Below are 12,599 nucleotides of genomic sequence, written 5' to 3'. Positions count from 1 at the left end.
GGAGACTGGACAGTGGCCAAGTCATCATGGTCAATACTAAAGAACCTGCATTTCACCCATAGACCTGCAGTGGGTGCTCTTAGTCTGAAGTCTTTTAAGGAGACCATTCATGGACTTCAGGGGGCCCGTGAACACCCAAAGATTATGAGCAAAATCTGTGTTTCTGTAAATAAGGGTATTTTCCTGGGGTCCACCCAGAAGAAGAAGATTCAGAAGCCTTACGATAGATGTTGAGGAGACATAAAGGATTTCATGTCCATTTTGTCTCGCTCTTGCTGTGGTGTGGAGGACAGGGTTGTGATGTGGGAGTTATAGGCGAGTTGGGAAGACTTTCAAGAAGACTCACCATGTCTGTACCTTCCTTCAGATGGCAGATGTTTCTTAATCACTTACCTGTGTGTCAGACTGTGCTGAGCATGAGCTGGGAGACCATGGTGAGTAAGGTAGCCGCAGTCCCTGCCATGGTGGATGTTACAGTGTATGGGGAAGGATAGATAATTAAACAGAACACAACCAAATGTGGGTCCATGACTTCAATCATTTATTTATGTACTTGTTCATTCAACAATTATTTCTCTGCTAGGCTCTCTTGAAGGTTTTGGGGAAAGGAAACTTACATTTGGGGAAGACACACAGTAAATAAACGTTAACATTTGGTTTGACGTTGGGTAGCCATTAAGCGCTATAAAGAAAAACCAAACCAATATAAAAGGGTGAACAGTAATTGGGAAGCTACTTTAGAGAGGTCAGGAAAGGCTCCCTGAGAAGATGAGAAACCCTGAGTGGAGGGAGGAAACAAGTCAGGAGAAGAGCGCTGAAACCTGGACGCACTTGGCCTTTGTGGCGCAGCAGCGACTTCAGCGCTTGAAACTCGGTGAGGGAAGCAGTGCGAAGAGTCCAGGTGAGAGTGACAGCCAGGGAACAGATGGCGCTGGGCCTTTGAATTTTATTCTTGGTGTGGTGGGAAGCCATGAGGGTTTTGAATAGCGAAGTGTGATTCTGACTGCATTCTGTATGTGTGTATGTGTTTTAACACACCACCAAGCGATGAACTCAATTTTGACACTTGCTCCCTGGAGATGGTATCTGATCCCATAGGTTAAGGGCTTAGTCTCATGACACTGCCCTTCACTTCAGATGCTGATCGCAAGGCCCAGTCATCATCTGTGCTTCTGACCAACTGGCTTTAAATCCAAGTTTCCCATGAGCCTCTGCTTGGGTTTGATTAATTTTCTAGAATGGCCTGCAGAACTCAGGGAAACATTTTCTTACTAGATTACTGGTTTATTATAAACATTTGACTTACTAGATCACAGCCAGATGGACGAGATGCATAGAGCAAGGTATGGGGAGGGGGTGCAAAGCTTCCATGCCCTCTCCAGGTGTACCCCTCTCTCCATACCTCTGTGTGTTCACCCACCCAGAAGCTCTCCAGCCCCTTCCTCTTGGGTTTTTATGGAGGCTTCATTACTTAGGCATGATTGATTAAATCACTGGCCATTGGTGATTGATTCAGCCTCCATCCTGTCCCCTATCCCCCCAAATCAGGAGGTGGAACTGAAAGTTCCAACCCTCAATGCTTGGCTGGTTCCCCTGGCAACCAACCCTCCTCCCTAGATGGGGTCCAAAAGTCACTTTGTTAACATAACAAGAGATACCTTTGTTGCTTTCATCACTTAGGAAATTCCAAGGGTTTTAGGAACTCTGTGCAAGGAATGGGGATGAAGACCAAATATATATTTTTTATTATAAATCATAATATCATAGGGAGTAAAGGCCTCTACTACAGTAGGGGGAGTTCAGGGTGCATCTAACCTAGCTCATGGAGGTCAGCAAAGCTCCCTGGAGGAAGTTAAGTTCAAACTTTGAACTGGAGGATAAATGGGAGTTATTCAGTGGGTGAGGAAGGGTGTTCCAGGCAGGGGGAGCCGCATGCTTGAATGCCTCAGGTGGATCAGTGGGCCACAGGGCCAAAAATGGGAATGCAGGAGTAAGAACAGGCTTTTAGGGAAAGATCCTGAGTTCAGTTTTGTGCGCATTGAGGTTGAGGTTTCTTCGGGTCATTCAAGAGGAGCTGCAGATCGGGTAATTAGCATCTAGGTCTGCTGTCCAGGAGAGGAGTATGGGACGGCAGTTTCTCGTGGTCACACACATGGCTGAGATTCCCACAAAGAGCTGTCAGCTGAGACAGACGAGGGCTGGGGGCAGAACCTCAAGGCACATTGACATTTAGGAGCCTGGTGGGGGAAGAAAATCCTGCAGAGGAAATAGAGGTGGAGTAATGGCCAGTGAGATCTGAGTGGGTGTCCAGAGAAGTGGTGAAGACTTTACCTGCTGTAAGAATTTAAAGCTGAACCAGTGTGAGTTGGAATATGTAGGATAAGCCCTATGGAATATGGGAAACGAAGCATGGTTTTATCTGACAGCTGAGGTGATGGAAGGTGGTGACTAAGTGGGGAGCATAGCGTGAGCAATTTCTCAGAGGTGGATTGGATAAAATTTTGCTCAGGGAGCTACAAAGAGACCAGTTCTGATTGGAGCAGGGAATTCAAGCACTTGGGCTTAATTTTATTTGTTGATGATTTTTTAACTTGAGTTTTCCTGATTTATGACTCCCCTAAAATTATAGGCAGAAGTTTGAAAGTGTGTTTATGTGTTTTCTAGACAGTTTCAGCATTTTCATTGTATCGTCAAACAAGTCCATGACCCACTGAAAAGGTAATGATCCCTGCGTATAGGCAATGAGAAGTTATTGAGAGATGAATGTTGTCTTTTATGATGATTCTTTTGGCAGTGGTTGGCAGGATGAGTTTGAGGAATGATGGGAGACAGGACTTTAATTCTAGTCATTCAGACATGGAGTATTGGTCTCTTATGCGAGAATGTTGAAAACCAGGGATGCAAAGAAGGATAGGCATTGTGTTTTGAAGAAATGATGGACTGAATTTGATGATGGCTTAGATGTAGGAGGTACATTTAGCAAATATTTATTAATTTATTAATGACCTACTGTGTGTCAGTTAAAATTGGGAGCAAATGAGACAGGGTCCCTGCCTTCATGGAATTTACTGTCTACCACAGGGAACATATATTTGTCAATAATGCCTCAATCATGGGACTGGAAATTATAGTAAATGCCATGAAACGAAAGTTCAGGGAGCTTTGACCGCTCACAACTTCGGGGATTTGATTGGTGAGGGAACGTCATGAAGTTGTTCCACTAGCACTTAATTACCCCCACATTTCTAGGGAGTGGATATTTGCTGATTCTTTTAACTTCGCAAAAAATATTTCCTTTAGAAACCAAGGCTCTAAAAAATTTTTTAAATGCTTGGCTAATCAGGGGAATAGTGCTTTTGGATGTCTGGTACCGTGATTTGTGGTTGGAAAAACAAGAGTATTTGGTTACATTGAGCTTCAAACTTTTCCTTTGATTAATGAAAATCTGCCTGGCAAATACTTTTTAATGGGCTCTGTTTTCACTTGGTCCAAGAGAGTCCACTCTCTGACCTCAATATGAATGCCTTCTGACATCTCTCTTAATCATATTGGATATGTAATATCAGTGGGTCATCCATTTGGAAATATTTAGTTGTCAAACTGATGTAATGAAAATGGAACTAAATCTAATCAGTTGAGTTTCTAGTTTCCATAGGTGCAGTGGTGGTGTCTTTTGTTATTTGATGCTCTCCAGCTTCTGCCATTCTTTTTCCTGCCATTACTTTACTCCATTCCTTAGTCACTTGTGCGCCTCAGAGTTGCAATGTGTTAAGTCACTGAGGCAGAACATCCCTCCATGTCTCATTCAAGCTTCTGCCCTACTTCTTTTCAGAGAATCTTTTAAAGTATCTGTAGTGCTAAAAACATCTAATCTCTTAATACGTAGCCTAATAGACTAGTCAACTTCTTATCTATGTCTTATGAGGAAGTGTCCAGGATGGGAAACTCACTAAATTTGGTGACAATTTAGTGAGAATAGGAGACAAGTTTTACAAAAAGGGAGATGTTCTAGCAATTTGGCAAAAGAGTTAGTTAAATCTTCACATAGGATGAAGGGGGAGGGCATTTTTATCCAAATGGATAAAAAGGGTTTTATCCAAAGCCTCATATTAGGAAGGCAGAACCTGAAGACGTTTAGAACATGAAAAGTAGTTAATGAGAGTAGTTAATGTTGGTCCTGTGGAAATAAGGAGAAGCCAAAGGGCCTCTGAGGCAGAGGGAGAGGAAGAAAGGTTGCCTTAAATGTAATGTAAGCACTTCCTACTAGAGAGATGTGAGGCTAAAGGTTCCGGGTCTATGACAGCTGCAGTCGGGCAAGGCCAGGCAGAGGACAGCTGGAAGAGGTGAGTCCGGGACCTGTAAGTAGGCTTATCCCTGGGGACTGGTCTAACCTTGGGTTGGTGCCTGAGCCACCCTTGTGTGTTGGTCTGAGTCCAGACTTGGGCACCTCCCTCTCTGATCCTTTCTACTGCGGATAACGGGGCCAAGTGAGTCTGCATCCTGAGGACACGGATCTCTATCTGGATGCAGCTGTGCCAAGTGAGCTTGGCTTGACTGTCAAGACAGCCTTGAGCGTCGCATTTCAAGGTGCCGCAGGGCTTTGCAACCCATGAGATGATCTCACTTGCCTTTTCGCTTGATCTGTATTATATTCGTTTTTATGCAGCCCTGGTCTGGGAGTCTTCATGGAGCAGGGCTGAGCCAAAATGATTACTGACAGTGTTATATATGTGAACTTCCCATCTGGATAAAAAAGTTGCTTTATGGAGAGGAAACATGGCCTGTGTAATTTCCCCTCTCTTCTTCTCGGAGGCTTTCTGATTTTATGCCCTATGTCTACAGTAGACTTTCAGTATTCCAGGGCCATCTCAAAGGTAAAGTGTGGATGAAAGGCATTTTGCCGACGGCATGCAACGCTGCTAGATCTGGGGAAAATGGGCTTTTGCTCTTACATCTTTTACCCATATTCTTAAAATCAGTCTTTGCATATCCTATTTATATTGTTTTAAAAATTGTTATATTATTGACTCAGTCATTGATTAATTCATTTGATATCAATATTTATTGAGTTCCTATTCTGGAAGAGGCTCTGTGCTCTAAACGCTCAGCGTTCCAAAGATAAGACACAAGGAACTTAGTGGACAGCAGTGAAGACGAGAATGTACAATTGAAAGAGGGCTAATGTAGTAAGTAGCAGAAGAGAAGTAAAGGAAAACCTGCTATCGAGTTCAGAACAGGGATACGTTATTTCCAGCGTGTGGGGATTAAGAGTGGCTGATAAGAGAGGAATTCATGCACGGATGATGCTAAGTGAAATAAACCAGTCACAAAAAGACAGAAACTATATGATTCCACTTATATGAAGTATCCAGAGCACCAATGCGTGGATACAGAAAGTAGAATGGTGTTTGCCAGGGGCTGGAGGGAAGAAGAAATGAGGAGTTGTTGTTTAATGGGTAAAGAGTTTCAGCTTTGTGAGATGGAAAATTTCTGGAGATTGGTTGTACAACAGTGTGAATATACTTATCACTGAACTGTACACTTAAAAACAGTTAAGGTAACAGATTTTATATTATGTTTACCTTGCCACAATTTAAAAAAAATACAGTATTTTATTATGCAGGGATGGGTGGAGGATACTTGACACCTTGGAACTTTTGCCCATGCACATACTATTCACTCATTCATTCATTCATTCATTCAACAAACATGTATTGCACGCTTGCTATGTGTTAGGTGCTGAGCTGCTTCCCGAGGGTCAATACTAATGTTTATAAGACATCGAATCTGTCAGTGTCATGCTTGCTCACCACCCCTTCCCTCCCCAGGTGCTAAGCTTCTGTAGTGAAATCTTCACAGCTGCTACCTGCTGACTTGAATCATGCATGAGACATTAGTAAACAAACAGTAGAAAGATTTGAGGTTATTGGGGGAGCGTTGACGGCATGGTGACGAAATGGAAGGAGATGGGTAACAGAATATGAACTAGAATTGAATACTGTGAGGCAGCTCTCTCTAAGGATATTAAAAAAATAAAGATCTCCTGTTTATGGCTGCCAACCTAAGAGCTAAGTCATTTAGAATGGAACAAACTGGCAAAGTCAGACGCACTCAACCCAAGGAGCTCCTTATTTTGTGAATATTACGGCAAATGTAGTTTGAGAGCCACTGCCGCAAAATTGTGGGCGACGTTAATGAGTGAGAAGGGCAGGGAAGGGTTGTACAATTTGAGCTAAAAGGAGAGGCAGGCTTGTGAAGGGGAGGAGTGGTGACAGTCAGGGTGGTCTGGTTATTTGGGCGGGGAGCGGAAAGCAAGAAGCATGAGCTTCCTTAACCGAGAGACCCTGGCAGCTCGATCTTCAATTCACTTTTTCTCATCTTATTTTGGTTTTGTTTTTAAATGTCATAGGCTTCATTCCATCTTTCCTTCCAATATTTTTCTACTTCTTTTTTCCCCCCTTATATACCCTGGAACACTCCATTCATTTCAAGGTATTATTGAGTGCCAACTACATTCCAGGCACTGTGCTGGGCTCTGGCTATATACTCCCCAATTCTCTCATACCACCTTTATTCTGTTGCACATGCCTAGCAAATCCTGGGTCAATGTCATTTCTGTTCCTATACGTGGTTAGATAAGACATGCAAACTTAGTCTCATCTACTCCTTTCCTTACCTCTTTGCTCCCTGTCTTCTTCAAGGTGTCTTCAGTGAAGCTGTCCCTTCTACCTGTGTAGTTAATCCCAACTGCTTTACTTTCCTTCTTGACTTTGTTCTGTTTTCCCTTCTCTGTACCTTCCACCATTCCCTCCCTACTGGCCCATTCCCTTCAGTCTCCATGAGGCCTTCTCAGGCCCCTTCCATTCAAAACACGCCTTTTTGTCTTTGTATTCTTTAGTGACAACCCTATCTCTTTCTCTTCCCATTCACGTCCAAGTTCTCAGAGGAATGGCCTTCACTCATTGTCATTTCCTTATGTTCCATCCACTCTCCACCCACTGGATTGGCTTGTACCCTCTACTGAAACTCCTTGCTAAGTGTCCTCCTTGTCAAATCCAGCTTCATTTTATCAGTCCTGGTTTTATTGGACTTTTCTGCTCCTTTGACACAATTGGTCACACTCTCCTTCTTAAAGCTTTCTACTTCTTTAAACTTTTTTGCTTCCCCGTTTCCTTGGTTCTCCCAGAACTTTCTGACTGTGCCTTCTCAGTTTCTTTTCTGAGATACGCTTCCTCCCTGAAAATTTTCAGGGTTGGTGTAATCATTTGTGTTCCTCTGTTCTTCTCATTCTACATGTTCTTGAAGAGGAATATTGAATATTGACTACTATCCTCAAATTACAGTCAAGTCATAACAACTGATACCCGGGGTTACCTTGTAACAATGATGTAAAAATTTGAATTATCTTTCTATACATGTTCTATGTTGTTCATCAGTTCATCTGACTTTCAAATGTTCCAGCTGTTTTATGCTTTGTCTCCGTTTTCTAAAGGCCCTTAGTGTGGTCTAGAATTGGAATGAGCATTGGTCTCTAATGGTTCTGGGTTAATTGAGAATCCCTAAAAAAATGATTAAGTCTATTAGAAACCAGCTAATTTCATTTTGTCATTTTCTGGATAATATATTCTGGTGTAGGAAGTCCATTTTTTAAGAAAGTTTGCAATAAACAATTTCCCCTCAAGGTTAATATAATAGGCAAACCCCTTTTGCTGCAACAGACGGCAAGAGGTAATGAAGATTAGCTTACATTATGATTCATTATTTCGAAATGTCAGAATAAAGTGGATCTGCTGCGTCTTCCAAGCCTCTTATTCTTTAGAGGAGAGTGCATGTTTTGCTTTTCTAATGTTAATGGATTCACTGTGTTTTTTTTGTTTTGTTTTTTTGTTTTTTTTCTCCTATTTTTTTCCCCAGGCCAAATTCAGATAATCGGCGCCAGGGTGGCAGAGAGAGATTGGCCAGCACCAGTGACAAGGGAAGCATGGCCATGGAATCTGCCAAGGAGACTCGCTACTGTGCAGTGTGCAATGACTATGCCTCAGGCTACCATTATGGAGTTTGGTCTTGCGAGGGCTGTAAGGCCTTCTTCAAGAGAAGTATTCAAGGTAATAGTGTGTTGCAAACAACTTATCCCATTTTTTAATCCTAAGAGGGGAAGCAACAGAGGAAGGCATGTGATCAGCCATTTGTACAAAACACTAATACCTGGTAGGTCCACGAGTATCTATGGTAGAAACATGGAGAAGAGACAAGATCCTAGGAGAAGGAATTGGCAAATGTCAGGGTAGTTGTGGCTGAGTCATTATGCTTCCTCCATTTGGCAAGATCCCAACAGTCTTGAGCAACTCTAGAGGAAGAGGATTTCAATAGCTGTGTCTCTGAGATGTTGTCCATGCCATGACTGGGGGATGGCAGGTGGATATTTATGTGTTGTAGGCAACTAGGCTGTTGTGATGTAGTGTGATATGAATTATCCATATATAATTATTTCTCCAGCTTAGCTTTGCGCAGATAAGCATTCTGATCTTTGCTCCAGACCAATTCTAATTTAACTCGTTCTTCTCTTGCTCTTCTTCCATCTCTTTGTTGTCTCAATGGATGACATGACCTTTTGCTAAACTGAGAAGATTCAATGGCTGGTGACTTGTAATAAGGGATGTATTATCTGTATCATGCAGTTATTAAGTATACACCTGTAAGACTTCATTTATGTCATTTGCAATGTCTGCTTCAATCCTTTTCTTTTATACAGTTTTCCAAGTGCAGTTTCTCTGATAGACTGCCAGCTACATTTCATTTCTACTCCAGGAGTGTCTATATTGTTGCTATATTGTCTATATAGGATATACTGGGAGAAACAATCGTTTTTACTACCTAAAATATCTATGCTAAAGATCCTTTGACAAAAACAGAGGCCTGACAGCAGTTCAAACTAGCTGGATTAACCTTTTGTTTTAATACTGGACCATTTTTCTCTGTTCTTATTCCTTTATCTTTTCAGCTTAAACAAAGTTTAGTATATAAATACTAAGAATATTTCTGATGGAGTTTTTGTGTGATTCCCTCTATGGAAATTGAGACTGAAGTAACTTGTTGAAAACCAGAGTCTACTAAATTAATAGGTACTGATTGCAGACACTTTTGAATAGAGAATGAATCACTATTCTCATGGACTTTTTGCTGTAGCTCTTCGCTGCCCTGATGTGGGGTGAAAGCTGGGGGATGATACACACTATTCAGTTTTCCTTTCATTGCCAGTGGATGGATTTTTTTAAAGGCTATTCATATCTTAATAGAGTAGCATGTGAGGTCAACTTGGTCCATTTTAAAAGCACTTTTTTTTGACAACTATTACTTTCACCATCTTTTAGAAATCTATTGTAAGACTGGGACTTTTTTATTAGAATTTTAATAAAATTTATAATATTATATGATAGTGGATTTTTGTATATAGATACATACCAACACAGATTATTTAATTTTACTAGCAGATATTAATACTATCTTAATTTAGAAAAGTGATATTTGTATTTTGGTTTAAGTTAGTATAAGCCCTTAAAGGTCTTTTGACAGCCATCTTCATTTGTGATTCTTCTTTTCAGTTAGTTTTATATAATCTAAGATACCATTATTTTTATCAAGCATTTAATCTGGTATGGAAAAATCATCTGACAGAGGTAGATTTAGTGGGTAGGTTCAACTACAAACTTGGACAAGTCATTTATCTGAGACTGAGTTCCCTCATCTGTAAAAATGATTTAGAGCAGGGGTCAGCAGTTTTTCTGCAAAGGACCAGAGAGTAACTAGCTAGGCTTTGCAGGCCATGCAGTCTCTGTGACAGCTACTCACTCTGGCATTGTGGCCTGCAAGGAGCCATTGGTACTGTGTAAATAAATGGGTGTGTGCCAATAAAACTTTATATACACAAACAGGTAACTGACCAGGACTGGCCTGTGGGCCATAATTTGCTGACTCCCGATTTAATGTACGACAAGAGAATCGATGGTTTCCAAATCTAACGTTTTGTCTTTCATGTTTATTGAGAACTTACTCTGTACCTGTGCTAGATAGTCTGAGGGAAATAAAAATATGTGTAAGAAGTAATCCATAATCCCACAAAATTTAGAATTTGTTTGGGAAATTTATTTGGGGAGACAAAGGTACACGTTCTCACGATAGGATTAGAGAGTAAGTTAGTATAAAGTGCTGTGCTATGATACAGATAGGGAAGACAATAGATGAATATAAGAAAAGAAGATATTGTCAGTTATAAATGTAAAAAGACTGAGATTGAAGGTAGAAACTATCTTCCTCCAAGGAACAATGACAATATTTTCACAAATTATTTTCTTCATGTGTGTTCAGCATTTAGGAGTGTGCTATGTAACACCACATTGAACTTAGTATTGTCTCTAGGCATTAAGGCATCGGAACAGAAAACACAGGAAAAAAATACTTATAAAAATTAAATGAAGTCAATGTAAGTGTATAAAAAGAAATATTTTGTTGGTATGGCTTTATCTCAAGTTCAAATATTCAAAAAAATGTTTGCTTACTCTTTGATAGTTAAAGTATGTATCTGATATCTAACTTGTACGTACAGACTAAGTAGTAGGATTTCATTATACTCTCGAAAGTTGTACATATAAACTGCTTACAAGTGCAATTTCTACGTGGCTTCAGAAACTTCTTACTTATCATGGTATGAAGACATTTACAGAAGGTTTCTTAAATGAGATGACTATTGAGTCCAAAGTTCTGCAGGAAGCCTGGAAACAAGGCAGAGTTATTAACTTTTAAAGATAGAGAGGAACCTTAAAAATTATAAAGTTCACTAATTTATTAATTTGTTCATTGAATGCCTCTACTAAGCAAAGCACTGTGTGAGGTCCTGGAGATACAATTACAGTAAAGACATAGTCCTTACCCCCATAGAGCTGAAAGGTAGTAGGAGAGGTGGACAGATAAACCAGCAATTAAATTACAGTGTGATAAGTACCAAGATGAGGGTGAGTACAGATTTTACAGGAGTCCAGACTTCACTTATTCCTGGTGGGGCTTGAGTCAGGCTCTCAGAGAAAGTTTCCTGATTTAAAATTGTCTGGAGAATTTTGCAAGTGAGCAAAATGAAAAAGGGCAGGTTGAGTGTTCAGTCATATGAAAATGGGACTGAGTATGCGGGTAAAGCCCAGGAGGTAAGGCAGAGTTTGGGGAGTTCTGTGAATAAAAATTAACAAAATTAATACACCATCTAAGACATTCCTGGGCCATATATTTCTTCTTAGACTGTGTAAAAACAAAGTAATTTATTTCCTTTTGACTTCAATGGCGTTTCCATCTATTTGATTTGTTTGCGTATATAAAAGGAAAACAGCAGAGCAATAGAGTCTTTCTCATCATAGTCTTGATAGCTTGGAACTAAAAAGTTTTACTGAACTTCTGTGACTCTTTATAAATCACGCTGCCCCTCAAACCTATTTAAGGACAGTGAAGGGTCTGACATGCTGCAGGTAGAAAGTTCTGAAGATGCTGTAGCTCTTCCTGTTTTTCTTGTTGCTTAAGAAGAGAGCTAGAAATGAGTATCCATCCGATTACTCTAGTGCTCTAAGTGTTTAGTTGAAGAGGTAAAGTGTTTGACTTGAAAGCATACAAATTTTCATCCCCTGCCTAGTGTATGAACTTGATTACTCAAGAAATTGAATAATGGCCTCCAGTTGAACATACGTTTTTTTTTTTAAGTGAAGTCAAGGACACAATTTAAAGGAGATGGGTGAAATTGGATATTCTGTGAATTTATTAATCACTGTAGGTAGAGGAGCAGTGTTCCTTAAGATGTGTTGTAGGCAGAGACTCTTGGATACGTTACATAAGGAGATTTGGTTATAGGTTCAGCAGCCAAGTACTACCTTTGAACATTATTCCAAGGAAGAGGACTCCATGGAGCTCGCAGCTTGGTCATAATATTACAAATAAATATTATAAAGATCATATTATGGTCTTATATTATAAATGGTCATGAGGCACAGTGGAGGCTCAAACCTATCTGTACACCCCTAGCTGCACCGCCACTTTATATTTTCTTTCTAAGGCATCTGTGGAAGATGCTTAACACTATGCTTAACAGATATGGCCCAGGCCCATGTTGACTTAAAGGTTAGCTAAGGCCAGAAGGACATGGTATTAGGGTGGAGTCTGGTTATGGTTCAGCACAGTGGGGGTCTTAGGTCCGACAAGGATAACTGATGTCCTTACCCACCAGGCCCTAGAAAGCTTCAGGGTGAGAGTCCAGCACCCTGGATAGCTCCTTCAGCAGCTGCCAGGGGTAAGCAGAGACTGACTTTCTAAAGAACCTCAGGCCCGTTCAGCTGGTCTGTGAAAAGAGAACTTAGTTCTTTTGTGCTTAGGAATTCACTCTTGTTTGCCCAAGATGGGTTCGTTTTTATGCTAAGTTTCCCATTTCCAGTCGCCTTCTGTCTTGACCTATGCGCCCCTGTCTAGAAAAGGCCAGAGGATGGGGTAGAAGTGGAGGCTGCCGCTCTCTCATTACAAAACTGTCTTATCTCTGGAGTCATTTCAGAGATACATCTCAGAGTTGATCC

At 40.7% G+C, this 12,599-nt stretch overlaps 1 protein-coding gene across 2 annotated transcripts in view; it reads left to right on the top strand.

The window, feature by feature from the left end:
- ESR1 (estrogen receptor 1) overlaps positions 1-12,599 on the top strand; it is a 252,454-nt gene that overhangs the window by 27,304 nt on the left and 212,551 nt on the right. For both annotated transcript variants that reach the window (XM_004263708.4, XM_033404774.2), the window contains one exon: positions 7,915-8,105. In XM_004263708.4, the coding sequence (XP_004263756.1) occupies positions 7,915-8,105 (191 nt within the window). The remainder of the gene's footprint in view (positions 1-7,914; positions 8,106-12,599) is intronic.

The sequence above is a fragment of the Orcinus orca genome, chromosome 12 (genome assembly GCF_937001465.1).
Source record: "Orcinus orca chromosome 12, mOrcOrc1.1, whole genome shotgun sequence".
Taxonomy (NCBI): Eukaryota; Metazoa; Chordata; class Mammalia; order Artiodactyla; family Delphinidae; genus Orcinus; species Orcinus orca.
This window is presented reverse-complemented; position numbering and strand designations above follow the sequence as displayed.